Raw genomic sequence first — 14,133 nt, 5'->3', positions numbered from 1 at the left:
GAGATAAGGTATCCAAATAACTGGATGATCCAAGGGAGAGATGGTGGATTGGTCAGTTTGACCATATATTTGAGAACTTCCAACAAGGAAGATAAACATGGGCAGCAATGTTTCATTTGAAAATTTGGGAAGGAGAAAGTAATCTGACATAAACTCCAAACATTTTTTATTTTTCCATCCTATGGCTGTTAGGTGTGCTTTTCCCCCGTGTTGACTCCATATATTCTTTTGTAATCACTAGAGAACATGTTATAGTCATTAGTCAGTATGCATGCCTTATGAACATACAGACTAATGGAGGTGTGCATTTGCAGCAGTTATTTTGACCAGTGTCTGTTATGTATATTAAACTTGGGTGTTATATTACAAATTAATCAATTTTAGGGAAAAAATCTTTTTTCTAAGTTTTTAAGGTTTATCAGCATTCTCTTAAGGTCAGCATATGTAAAATACCACACTTATTTTACATCTTTTTGTGTTCTTCTCTTTCTGCATATTTATATTTCTTTCATTCCAACAGACTTAAAGTATCTTTCTTTCTATCTTCCTAGTACTGTTTCATTCTCTTGAGCAAAATTTCATAGAACCTATTTGGTTCTATGAAAGGTGCTGCTACAGCTTTGTCTATTGTGAGGAATGCAAATCTTTAAATTTAATTCTTCCAGCTGTAAAGGCTACACCTGAGTTCTCTTAGTGTGGTCAATACTATTTCATTTTCAATATTCTTTTTCCTGGGCAAGCATGTCTGCCTAACACAACCCTCTGGCATAAGTTTCAGAAAACAGTACGACATACATGAATATTCTGTCCCAAAACAGAACTGAAAGCCACTGTAAATAATGTATGTTTGTGGCATCCTAAAAGAGTGAAAGCGTCACATTTGCAAAAGCCCTGAGTCCATTTATCCTGTAGCTTCAGGGTAGTTCATGATGGGTATACACCTTATTTAGGTAAGCACAGTTGTCGCAAGTACCCAGGACTTAGCTAGCTGTACCAAATTAATCTTTCTTGTACACATATGATGAATTAGTAATTCCTTCATAACGGAGCATGTGCTGAAAGCTCCTTTAGAATTTCACTTCCTTTAAAGCCTGAAAGGGTAAACCTTGGAAGTGGATAAAAAGGATTGTGAATGGGAGGTGCCTGTGGAGACAGAGACAGGAGCTATGTTTTTTGAACATGCTGTAACAATGTATTGAATTTTAAGATACCACCTAAAGTTGCCTGCTTTGCTGCTGGTGGAGGGTGGTTTGCAGATGCAAGCAGATAAAATAAATTGTAGGATATCCAGATTAATTGCAAAACCTCAGGGCTTAAACTTCTGCAGATTGTTTTCTTTATGTCCTGACCTCCTCAGAACAACTTACTATAAATATGTTGTGTTAATTAGTTGTATCATTAATTAATTAGTTGAATAATGGAAAAAGTAGTATTTATTTCTTCTTCGTAAGAGGAAGGCAGTTTTCTTCAAGGTGGGTTTGGGATGGGTGTTTGCTATGTCTATGCTATAAACATCTGAGACTATTATGTGTAATTTGTTTATCTAGTAACTTGTTAATGAACACTAAGACATAAACTAGCTAGAACAGTTAATAACTTCCAAATCAGTAGATCACGTAAAGACTGAACATTGAAGGATTCTGGATGCATATTCAAACTGTTGAATTTTTTAACCCCCAGGGAAATACCCTTAATCATTAACAACTGTGTCAGAGTATAAGGCAGTATTTTAGTTGGCAAATGAAGTAAACTGAAGAAGTCTACAATCATAGTTTTCATAGCTATCATGCTCTAATTTAGTGTCCATATTATGTGACTGTACAAACTGATTATCATTCCCACCAGTAGTGTAATATTTAACATGGTTTAATTGCAGTTGCAGTGGGAGTGACAGTGTACATTTCAGTTATCAGTCAGAACCTTTTTATAAATAAAGTTTTTAGTCTTGTTAAGAGAAGAATGTATGACTGATCACATATTCAAATAAATGAATGTGTAATTCTTGTGTCATTTAGCATTTCAGATGTATATGTAGTTAGTTGTGCCTGGAATCTCCTACTGCTAATATTGCTAAAAATGCAAGGGTATCAGTCTTCCTTTTGTATTTATGCAGAATATAATTTTGAGTGTTGAAATTATTTTCATATTCTTTCCACAAAATATCATAATAAAAACCACTGCATTACCTATGCAATTAGTCTGTGTATGTGCTTAAATGCTGTTTTGAATAGAGCTGAAAGTATGTTCAGTTTTTCTAGAGCCTAAATAAAAGTCCCTTGCCAAAACTTAAAAGCTTGAAGGCACAGATCCTTCACATAAACAACTTTTTACTCAGGTAGCTGTTACTCCCTATACACACGATACTCTGTGTCACGTAGATTATCTTGAAAACCTAAAAGCTTGGAATAAGAGAATAGAATAGGCTAGACTATTCCAGTTGGAAGGGACCTAGAACTACAAGGGATCTATCCCAGCTACCTGACCGCTTCAGGGCTGACCAAAAGTTAAAGCATGTTGTTAAGGGCATTGTCCAAACTGACAGGCTTGGGACATTGACCACCTCTCTAGGAAGTCTGTTCCAGGGTTTGGCCACCCTCTTGGAAAAGAAATGCTTCCTCATGTCCAGTCTGAACCTCCCCTGGCACAGCTTTGAGCCATTCCCACGTGTCCCGTCACTGGATCCCAGGGAGAAGAGATCAGCACCTCCCTCTCCCCTTCCCCTCCGCAGGAAGCTGTAGAGAGCAATGAAGTCTCCCCTCAGCCTCCTTTTCTCCAAACTAGACAAGCCCAGAGTCCTCAGCCGCTCCTCAGAGGATGTGCCTTCCAGCCCTTTCACCAGCTTTGTTTCCCTTCTCTGGACCCATTCAAGGACCTTCACATCCTTCTTAAATGGTGGGGCCCAGAACTGCACACAGTATTCAAGGTGAGGCTGCACCAATGCTGAGTACAGAGGGATGATCACCTCTCTTGACGGGCTGGTTACGCTGTGTTTGATGCACCCCAGGATGCGGTTTGCCCTCTTGGCTGCCAGGGCACGCTGCTGACTCCTATAGAGTCTGCTGTCGACCAGCACCCCCAGGTCCCTTTCTGCAGGGCTGATCTCCAGCCTCTCCTCTCCCAATTTATATTTCTGCCTGGTGTTGCTCCATCCCAGGTGCAGAATCCGGCATTTCAACTTGTCACTTTCATGTCACTGATGATTGCCCAATGCTCCAGTCTATCCAGATCCCTCTGCAAGGCCTCTCATCCCTCAAGAGAGTCAGCAGCACCTCCCAGTTTGGTATCAATCAGGAAACTTGCTAATGATGCATTCAGCTCCTGCAGCCAGATCATTGATAAAAATATTGAACAGAACTGGCCCTAGAATTGAGCCCTGAGGAACACCAGTAGAGTAAAACAAGAAGTAGCTGGAAGTTTTCAGAAAGGGCAAGGTGAATGATGTAGCATCTAGAAAATCTGTCTTCAAACCAAACATATTTTATGCTCAAAAATAGTTAAGAAGTGATTGTATAGCCTACATAGGAAGAAGGTTTCTGTCATGAAAGAGATATGTATCTGTCAGATAAAGCTGAAAGTTCATTTTATCAAAAATTAGACTAGAAATAATGAACAAAATAATTAGTAGTAAGAACAATTTCTCTTGAGAAGCTTACCCTAGTGGAATATGATGAAGACTCATTTTAAATATAGATCACATATTACTTCATCAAGCTCAGAAAGATTAACATGTTTTAGTGGTGACCAACACTGCTTGGCTTATGCTGCACAGTAAAAGTGAACACAGATTCATTGTATGCAATGGCCATACTGGTGAAATCTACTTCTAAAAGAAACTCCAGCAACAAAAATCCCCCAAATGACAAAAAAGAAACAATTTCTTTATTTGGCTTACTGCATAGCACCAAAAGGCATTGAAGTAATATGGCAGTGAGGAATGTAATCTGTGTCATCTGTAATGCCACTTTTCTTTTTAAGTGCAATTACTACTACTTTTTACAGATTGGTTCTCTGAACGAACAAGGCCACAAGTTCCAGCAACAAAATGAGAGTAGTGCAGTAGTGGCAATGAGCAGCAGGAGGTGTAACTTCAGCGCTATAGTACTGCTGTGGATAAGCATTGCGGAACAAGTAACCTAAGATTCAGAATTAGGATTTTAATGTGTATACGGTCTTCATTGTTTGCTTGTAGCATTATGTGAAGAAGGGACATTCTATGGCTACGGTATATAGCAGGTTGACCTTACTATGATGATGTTTTAATCTTGTAGTTTTTATAGTGTGGCGTGTTTTTAAAATTTGATCTTTCCTGTGTGATTGAATACTTTGACCTCATAGTATTTTCCACTGAAGCAAGAAGAAATCAGAATATTTAAAAAAAACATTACTGCCATGTAAGAGTATGTTTTCTTACATAGTAATTGCATATTTTTAATAATGTACTTTTTATAAAAAGGCTTGTATAGCTAATTAAACAGTTGTAAGAGAGAAACAAGAAGTGATTTGTCACAGTCATTACAATAAAATACTTGTCAGTTGCCCTGTAAAAAAGGGAGAAGCTAATTTTATTCGTACAGTAAATTCAAATATCAGCTGTAGTATTTTTCAGTTTCTGCTATACAGAGAGTGAATTCAGCCAATACTGATAAATTATGCCACTAAAATTATGGATAGTACTGTGATATTTCAAGTAGGATAGGGAGGGCTCATGAAGAAATGTCTACACAGAGAATAAGTGTTTTTAAAAGTGTAAGTGGTGGTTTCCATTGCTTTCATTTTGGCCATTTAATGTAGCTAATTAGTTGCATGCCTTTTCTTACTGCGCATTCTGTTGTCTCTGTCATTTTCATTGTTGTTTTTGCTCTTCTAGCTCCCCAGTTAAATTACAGTTAGGTTCTAATTTTTTTTCTTTAATGCTGTCATTATTGAACTGATCAAAATATCCATTGATATTAAAAAAGAAAAGAATGGGACTGGATGTGAGAGTATTCGTACATTTGCATTTGAAGAAATACTACTTTGTATTGTAGTAGTGCTGTGTTTTCCTTTTAAAAGGCAAAATTACTGTGAACAAATCTGCTTTTCCAAAGGCTGGATCCTGCAGTCTGTATAACTCCTGACTTTCCATTTACTTTGACAGCTGACGATATTCAAAGGGTGCTGGCAGCAGTAAGGGTGATGTCCTGTCCCAGTGAAGCTAATGGTGGAAAACCTATTGAATTATTTAGGTTTGGGATTTGATTCTGTGATTCCAGAGAGTTGAAGTTTTGTTTCTAATTCAATTCTTATTGCAAGCTGTGCATGTCTCTTTCTGATATAGTTGGAGGGAAAACATATAGAGGCCTTTCTTAAAATTCTGTTTAGGGATTTATTTATTTATTTATTTTATTAATGATGTTTTTGTTCAATCAGGGTTATTTTTGTTTCAGTGCAGCTCACCAGTAAATCTACTCATTTAATTTCCTGAGCAAGTTGGAAGGTAAAATGGACTTTGAGGCTGTGATCCTGCAATATATATGCAAGCAAAATGCCCTTCTGACCTCATTGGGGAGGTTTGTGTTCACTAGGACTCTGGAATGAAGCCTTTTAGTAGAACATATGCCCTAGCCAGGAATAAAGCAGGCATTTCTATTGATCTGTAAGCAATCTGTCAAAACTTCTCTGATCAGGCTTTTTTACTATCTGGTCTTGAGTCCTTTTTTTAATGACATCTATTATCAGATTGAAATGGCGATTGAGACACTGCAAAAGTCTGATGGTCTGTCCACTCACAGAAGCTCTCTTCTCAACAGCCATGTAAGTTGTCTCTTCTTCACATACACTCTCTCTTGCTTGTTCTGCATGCTTAGCCTGCCTCTAAATGTTTGTTTTATTTTATTACTACTTTTTGCTCTTAATCTTCTCATCTTAGTTGCTTGTAATCTTCTACATCTCCCATGGCTTTATTTTGTTAGATGAAATGTCTTTATGGTATATTGCAGAGTGTTACCTGTTTCCTATGCTGCATACCTGTGTTAAGACAAGTTAACACATTTGACTGTTTTGCGGATTATAGAGTAAATGTCAAGATAAAGTTCAAATAATTCTAAATTAGCTGGCTTTTGACATTTTAAATAAAGTTGTCTACAAAACAAAGTCTGTGCACCCTGTATTAATTTTGGGGCATGTGAAGAGGAAGAGAAGAAACAAACAGCATGCCTAAATAATACCTTTAGGTTATGGTTAGGTGTTTCTTCATTTATTCAGAATAGAGAGTTTATTGTGAAATTACTTACTTAAGAATCCTAAAGATCCTTATGATAACCTGGAAAAAAAAAATGAAAGCATTATCGTAAATTGAAGTACACAAAAATGTCTTATTCAGCTGCCTTTTACTTTCTTCTTACTCTGCAAATCTTACAGTTCAGAACTTTCCATATACAAAGCTAAAAGATATTTGGGTAAAAACATGATCTCCAAATATAGTGATAAATCCATTATATGTAACTTTAAAGGAAAAAGGCTCAAGGTTAATTTTAAACTGATTATATAAATAATAATATTGCAAGTTGCTAGTCTTTCTTGAAATGTTGTTTTTGTTTTTTTTTTTTTTCTGTTGGTATTTGTGGTTTTGTATTTCGTATTTTTGCCATGTTGATTAGTTTGTATTTATCTTACCTCTTTTTTCCTTCTCAGCTTTACTAATTATATAAATACAAATTTATTCTGTAAAACAATAAAGGAATTTGAATTTGGTTTGTGGTGTTCATGTAAGAATATGGTGGTAGAGGCTGTCCCTCAGAAATCAAATTAAAAATGTATGTTTTAGCAGGTTTGGGTTTTGGATTTTTTCTGTATGGGTCTGGTTATGTCAAAGTCAAAACTAGAATTGTTTTGTGGAAATTTTAAGCAAACTTTTTTTTTATTCTTTAGAAAATGCCAAAATTGAGAGAGGAAAATAGTATTACAAAAAGTTATACAAAATGTTATACAGAAGGGCTTTTAGATTCCACGTTGGATGTTTACAAAATAATTGTTTTGAAGATAAGACAGTATCAAAATTATTACTTAAATAATAAGAGATAGTATTAGACAGATAATATCAAAACTATTGCTTAAATGTAATTTTTAAAGGGACCATAACTGGTTTTGGCAAAGTGTCAGAAATTTATGTTAAGAATTGGAATACTTGAACTGTTGATAAGATTCTGTTTAATCCTATTATGAAGTCCAGAATCTTAGTGTAAAATCAAGAGAAATTACAAGATAAGCTGCTATGCCTCAGTAAGCTATGTTCCACTCATTCTTGGTGCTATGCTCCTTTCACAGTGTGTTCCTAGTAATGAGATTTGCATCCAGCTGTTAAGTCTTATCATGATATTTCCTTCTTGACCATGAAGGCTCTTTCAAAATTATTCTCATAGGGATATATCTTTTACTCTGTGTTTAAAAAAAAAAAAAAAAAATCCATGTATATGGCAATCAGTCTTTCCTAGCCTTGGTAATTTTGGAAGAAGTTAACAATCTAAATAAAACTTACTGGATGTTTTGCCTATTTTTAAAGCAATGCTTATTGTCTTTAAACTCAAGTTAAGACAGTATGGAGGAAGTTTAAGTTTAGTCTTTGTCTCTTTAAACTGTTCTTGATTTTGACTTCTAATGGTTTGGTTTGGCATTTATTAAAATAATTGGGTTTAATAGGTTTTAAGATAGAATTCTAAATTATGTGTTTAATTAACTTTCACTTTGCAGATGATATATTAATTTGTGGGAAAATACTGGTTTGGGGATTGGGATTTTCGCCCTGTGATACCTCTATGAGGTTTTCTAGGATTCTTTTTTTTGCCTAAATTCATGTGTGCTCATATTAAAGATTTTGTCATTTCTCCTCTGTTTTCTTTTCTTTCCTGATTTATTTCTGCATGCGATTGACTTATTTAATTAATTGATAGTCGAATGTTTTATAAACATTGCAGCTTAATTGGAGTCACAGTCAATTTAACAGGTCTGACTCTAAATATTTCATACCTTTACCCATCTTATCCACACAGTATGGTCAGTATTATGAATTAAGAAGCCAGGATTCAAACCTGAATAGCTCAGTTTTAGAATTATATTTAATCTTGGTAGAAAAAAAAATTTTAAAGTTTTTTACAGTAGTTTTATAATATTTGGAGATAATTTTCCTTTTAAAATAATGTATTAACTGCACTTTTTCTTCCAGGCTATAATCTAGCAAGTAATGACTTCAAGCCTTTGCTACTAAGTAACTCCACCCAGGAGCAAAAATTCTTTTATTGCACTTATCTTTTGATTTGTTTTTTTTTGGTGTTGAATAATGCAAGTTATGGTTGAAATAACATCTGTTAGAAATTCATATCATTAATAAAGTGCACTTAAAGTGATTCATAATAAGCCATCTGGAGGAAAATATCTTTAATGCTACATACAGAACTTAATTGGAAAATAATAATTTTTTGTTTGTCGGTCTTTTGGGATTGACAAAGTTTTTCCCTTTGGGGAAAACACAAATACTTCACATTCTGTATCTGTTATGATTTAATTATAGATTTAATAATATATGACAAATACTATATAAATGTATATAATATAAATTTAGATGTAATAATAGATTTTAAATATAGATAAAATGCAACAGTTGAAAGATATAATTACCTTTGTTTCTAAGCCTGGACAGGCTTATGTCAGGTCATTAGTGAAATAAGTTAGTGAAATCAGATAAAAGTTAATGTTTATGATAATACTTTTTCTTCAGCTTTATTGCAAAATGACAGATGCTCAATTTGGAAGCACTCGTGTATGTTAAGACTTTTAAAATAATTATACGATAACTGATATAAAGATGATGAACTGTAATTTTTCATTTTGTCTACTTGAAATGCAAAACTACCTGCAAACTGAGCTAAAAATTTTATGTCTTCGAAGCATTTACATCTTACTTCTGTATATTTTTCTAGAGTCTATGTTTAAGAAACATGGAGAGGTTATGGGCATGTTTTCACTAAAAAGCAAATATGGAAATGGTGTTTGAATGGTTTCGAGTAAATTTTGTGGTAATGTTTTTGCATTTGTATTGGTGAATTTCTCACTGTGACTAAAACATAGCTATAAATTCAATATATTTGTTATCATCTGTACTTCAGTACATAACAGTTTTGTGGTAAAGAAAAGGTCAGGACTGAAATATTTCATGGCTATTGCACACTAAAATACTCATGTTCTTTGCGTGATAAGTTACACCGAACATTGATGGAACAGAATTTGTGCAGCGCTCTAACAGAAAACAATTCTACAAAGGAATAAAAAACACATAGACCATGTATATCTTTTATTGTCACTTAATAATTTGTGTTTTGGTTACACTAGTTACTGCTTTGCAGGATTAAATTGAAAATTATTTGTGGGAATATAAAGCTCATCAGAGTAAAAGTTTGTAGCAAGTCTTGAAGACACAGCATCGTCAGTTTGCGTTTTCACTGGATAATCAAGTTAAATCCAGAGTTTTGGTAAGATCTCTGATCCTAGCAAGCTTGAATATGCACACTGTACTATTTTGGTATAAATACTTAGGAAAACAGAGAAATAACATTAAAAAAGAAAATTAAATTTGTGAATCATTCAAGCTATATCTAAAGGAAAATTTCAGAGAACTGAAACCATGGCAAGTACCGGGGAAAGATACGGAAAATGTTAACGTATCAAAAAACTAAAACAGTGGAATTTAAACACGTCCTCAACCTATATTATTTTTGATCTGTTTTGTCATTCTCCTATAATGTTAAATCTAGGAGTATTAAATTGTCTTTTTTACTTTTTTGTATATTGGTGACAGCTAGCGTCATTAGTGTTTCATGAGTGTGCACAACTTGGAAGGTCCAATGATGTTACATTAAAAAGTCTGTTCTTGCATGTGTCTAAAATTACCTGCCACAATTACATGAAAAGATTAATATTTTTCCAAGAATCTCATTCTGTTCCTCCTGGAAGTCAAAGGCAAACAAGCAACAACTGAAAGGGATTGTACCCCTAATGCTTTATAGATGTACCAGTTATTTTTAACGTTATCTAGGTTGCTCTTTGTCTTACATGCAATAGCCTTTTTCTTTTATGTATCTGAGAGTAAAAAATATCCTATTCAGATAACTGTTGTAATGTTTTTTTAACATCAGGCAAAGAAAAACAGTGTAATATTCCAGGTTTACCAGTACATTAATTAACTGTTGTTAGTCCAAGGAGTTTGTTTTCTGCAATTTACCTGAATTACATTCATGATTATTTCTTTGCAATACTAACAGTTTGTCTCTAAAGTATAGACACCTTTGTCAAGTATTGGTGTGTGGTACTGAATCAAAAATATTTATACAAGTGGACACTTACCTGAGGTCACAAAGTGCAATGAATTCCGCTATTTCCTGGTAATTCTGAAGATTCTAAAGCACTATGGTATAGCTAGTATTTAAGGAATCTCTGAAGAAGGAAGTAATTGTTTAATAGACCTGAAAAGTGGTTTTGAAACTGTCATAAGTTAATGTTTTATGACTAAGTATTTTTAATACAGTAACAATGATTTTTTTTTTTTTTTCTGTTTTGTATGTGATATAGCTTCAATGGCTTTTAGACAACTATGAAACTGCAGAAGGAGTGAGCCTTCCAAGAAGTACCCTTTACAACCATTATTTACGACATTGTCAGGAACACAAGTTGGATCCGGTCAATGCTGCCTCCTTTGGAAAACTTATACGGTCAATCTTCATGGGGTTACGGACCAGAAGACTTGGAACTAGGTTTGTGTTAATGAAATCCTGAACTATAATAGAAAATACAAGTAATAATGATGAGTAAGAAACTTGTCTGCTAGTGAAAAAATAAATAAAACCTGTGTTTAAATATTACAGTGGTTTTCTGTTAGTACTGTCTCTTAATGTTAAACAGTTTTATGCTTTTCCAGATTTTATTATACTTTTACTTCTCCTATTTTTGACTGCTTACATGTTTACATTTTGATAAATACTGTAGATTTTTATCAGCACAAATAAAATGTAGCTTGCTGTTTGGAAATTACGAAGAATTGTGTTTCTCCATAACTAGATAAGTTGTATTTATTTACAGTTTATTCTTCTTACTCAAGTGGATTACAAGTTAAAATGCTGGATAATATTTGCTTAAGAGAATGAATTAATTTCCCAAAGGTGATAAACTGACACCTATGTAAAACAGGTATGACAAGAGAGTCAGGCCTGATTTGTGGGTATTACTGTCCAGTCAATGTAAATTTTAAAGTCAATGTAATGTAGATGCATAAAGCTAGTGTTACTGTTCTTTTAATTCTTGGCCTTTCATAAAGGGGGAACTCCAAATATCATTACTATGGGATTCGTGTCAAGCCAGACTCTCCTCTTAATCGACTACAAGAGGACATGCAATATATGGCTATGAGACAACAGCCCATGCAGCAGAAACAGAGGTAAAGTGTGAAATGAACATTAGTATTTCTAGTTCATAAAGCCTTACTTTTCCCTGCATTGAAAAGTTGAAATTCTAATGCAACTTTTGTTCAGCTTCTCTGCTGTGAAAAATAAAAGTTTGCTAGATAACCCGTTGACATCACTGAAGTTAGGTATCAGTCAACATGAAGGAATATTTACCTAGAAATTGTCATAAATTTGCAAAAAGTAATAATAATAAAGTGAGATATGATATGAACAGACTCTTAACTATCTTGAGTTCTTATCCCACAAGCTGAAGAAAAGCAATAAGAGCTTGAATTTCAAATTTTGCTGTTTGTTTTCATCACTGTATCATTTTACATATAAGCTGCTTATAAGAGAGCTTATGATTAAGTTCAGTTTGGTGTTTATTTCCTCTCACTGCAAAGAATTAATGTGACCATAATGTTTTGCCTCTAAGTTGATTTAAGTATTTTTCCTCAGCGTCTGCTGTTCCTGAGAATCCTGTAAAAGCTCAGAAGTATTTGAAAGCAGTGGCACAGTGACCACAAAGGGCTATGCTGGTGGTAAAAGAATGTGTGAATATGCATATGAAAAGCTATCTTGAACAGAAAATTTTAGGAAAAAAATGGAAATCAGTACATTTCTTTGAAATTAATTTTTATTTGACTGATGTCACTAGCCTCCCATATTACCCTGAAGTGAAATACCTATGATGTGTAATTGCATGAAACTCATAGGTAGAACAGCAGCATATCAAGCAAGACATCTTTAGAGCTATTACCTCCAAAAGATCCAATTGAATAAACAGTTTGGTGTAGTGTACTAAGAGTATTTTGTGGTCTTGGGCACAATTGGGACTGGAAAACACAACTTCAAACTTTAACTTCAAACACAGATATTACTTTAATCTGAAATGATTTTACTATCACTTTGAAGCAGTTACAGAACTAAATACATATTAATGGTAAGATATATGGTCTTAACTACCTTGTGCTGGGCATGATACGGAAGCATGAGATGTCTCCCAATATGATCATGTAGGAATTTCTTGTTACAAAAATCATCTCAGGATTATATGGTAAGAAAAGGTGGTAGATATTTACAAAATCTCCAGGCAAGCTTTTTTTACCCACTCAAGCTCATTCACTTACAGATTTCATTCACTCACATTCAAAGTCACATGTATGTGCCAAGACATATGCCACAATGGTGTAACTAGAACTGTTTCTATGAAATTGTTTCTGGAGAAATGATGCCAGTTATCTAATCATCATTACCTCTCTTGTCTTCTTCTTGATTCACAATGACAAAGTGATTTTGAACTTGCATTATATAACTCTTAGGAGTGGATACTACTTTTCTTTATTATTTGCTTTATTATTTTGTTTACCACCACCATATATTTTACGTAGTTCCCTTGTTTTCCTTACCTAGGTATGTTTGGTGGTATTTTCTTAAGATTACCTTTATGTCAGTTTGTTCCCTCATTATATTTGAATGAAATCACACATATGGCATTGTGTAGCAGTTAGTGCATACCTTTCCTTTAACCCATGTTTTGCGTGTGCACACACATAGACGCACAAGCACGCTCCCATTCTTACTCAATTCATACCAATCTTAAGCTCTGCTGCGAGAATCTGTAAAGATATTGATGAAGGATGGGAACTACAAGGCACTGGATAATTATGCTGAATAGGTAGCTATTACATGAAAAATACTGTGCTGTAGTAGAAAAGTTGGTTATGCATTATCTTCAGTTGAGGCTAGCAGTAAGATGGAAGAGAATAGGAAAAGGAGAGAAGTGGAAGCCTCTATCACCTGTCTGCAATACTAACTGCAGAAAAGACCACCATGTTTGTTATAGCTTAATAATAACAATGGCTTTGTTGTTAAATCCTTAAAAGCAGCTGTCCCAATATACGTTCCTAGGTGAAGCTTTATCTCTTTGGTCAGGAACTTGCATTACTTACCTTCTTGTCTTTTAAGACAAAAGACAGGCTGATCTCTTTACGCTCTTGAAATCTTGTGGTGTCCAGTCAGGTACCCTAGAAATAGAAAGATTGTTCACATAGTCCTACTGGCATACTATTCATACAAAGTAGTATGAGAATAATATTGATAACACACTGATGTTTTGGTTGTTGCTAAGCAGTGCTTACACTGGTCAAGGATTTTCCAGCTTCCCATGCTCTGCCAGGTGCACAAGAAGCTGGGAGGGGGCACAGCCAGGACAGCTGACCCCAACTGACCACAGGGCTATTCCATACCATAGGACGTCATGCTCAGTATAGAAACTGGGGGAGTTGGCCGGGAGGCAGCGATCGCTGCTCGGGGACTGGCTGGGCATTGGTTGGTGGGTGGTGAGTGGTTGTATCACTGTTTTTTTTTTTCCCCTGGGTTTTGTTCCTCTCTCACTCTCTTGTTGTTTTCCTTCTCATTAAAATTTGTTGTTGTTGTTATTATTATTATTATTATTTTGTTCCAATTATTAAACCGTTCTTATCTCAACCTATGAGTTTTCTTACTTTTGCTCTTCCAATTGTCTCCCCATCCCACTGCGGGGGGGAGGGTGAGCAAGCGGCTGTGTTGTACTTAATTGCCGACTGGGGCTAAACCACAACACCAGTGTATTGAAGAATTCTAGAAGGATTTATTAAGAGATAACTAAAGGACTAAATATTAT

At 34.7% G+C, this 14,133-nt stretch overlaps 1 protein-coding gene across 3 annotated transcripts in view; it reads left to right on the top strand.

Annotated features, from left to right (window-relative positions):
- Window positions 1-14,133, top strand: part of RFX3 (regulatory factor X3) — a 129,813-nt gene that overhangs the window by 92,223 nt on the left and 23,457 nt on the right. For 2 of the 3 annotated variants that reach the window (XM_072859333.1, XM_072859335.1), the window contains exons 5-7: window positions 5,719-5,793; window positions 10,600-10,781; window positions 11,342-11,461. In XM_072859333.1, the coding sequence (XP_072715434.1) occupies window positions 5,719-5,793; window positions 10,600-10,781; window positions 11,342-11,461 (377 nt within the window). The remainder of the gene's footprint in view (window positions 1-5,718; window positions 5,794-10,599; window positions 10,782-11,341; window positions 11,462-14,133) is intronic. The other variant, XM_072859334.1, reaches the window with a different exon arrangement.

This window comes from Ciconia boyciana, chromosome 4 (assembly GCF_034638445.1).
Source record: "Ciconia boyciana chromosome 4, ASM3463844v1, whole genome shotgun sequence".
NCBI lineage: Eukaryota > Metazoa > Chordata > Aves > Ciconiiformes > Ciconiidae > Ciconia > Ciconia boyciana.
Note: the sequence above shows the minus strand (reverse complement) of the source record. Positions and strands in the feature narration are given on the sequence as shown.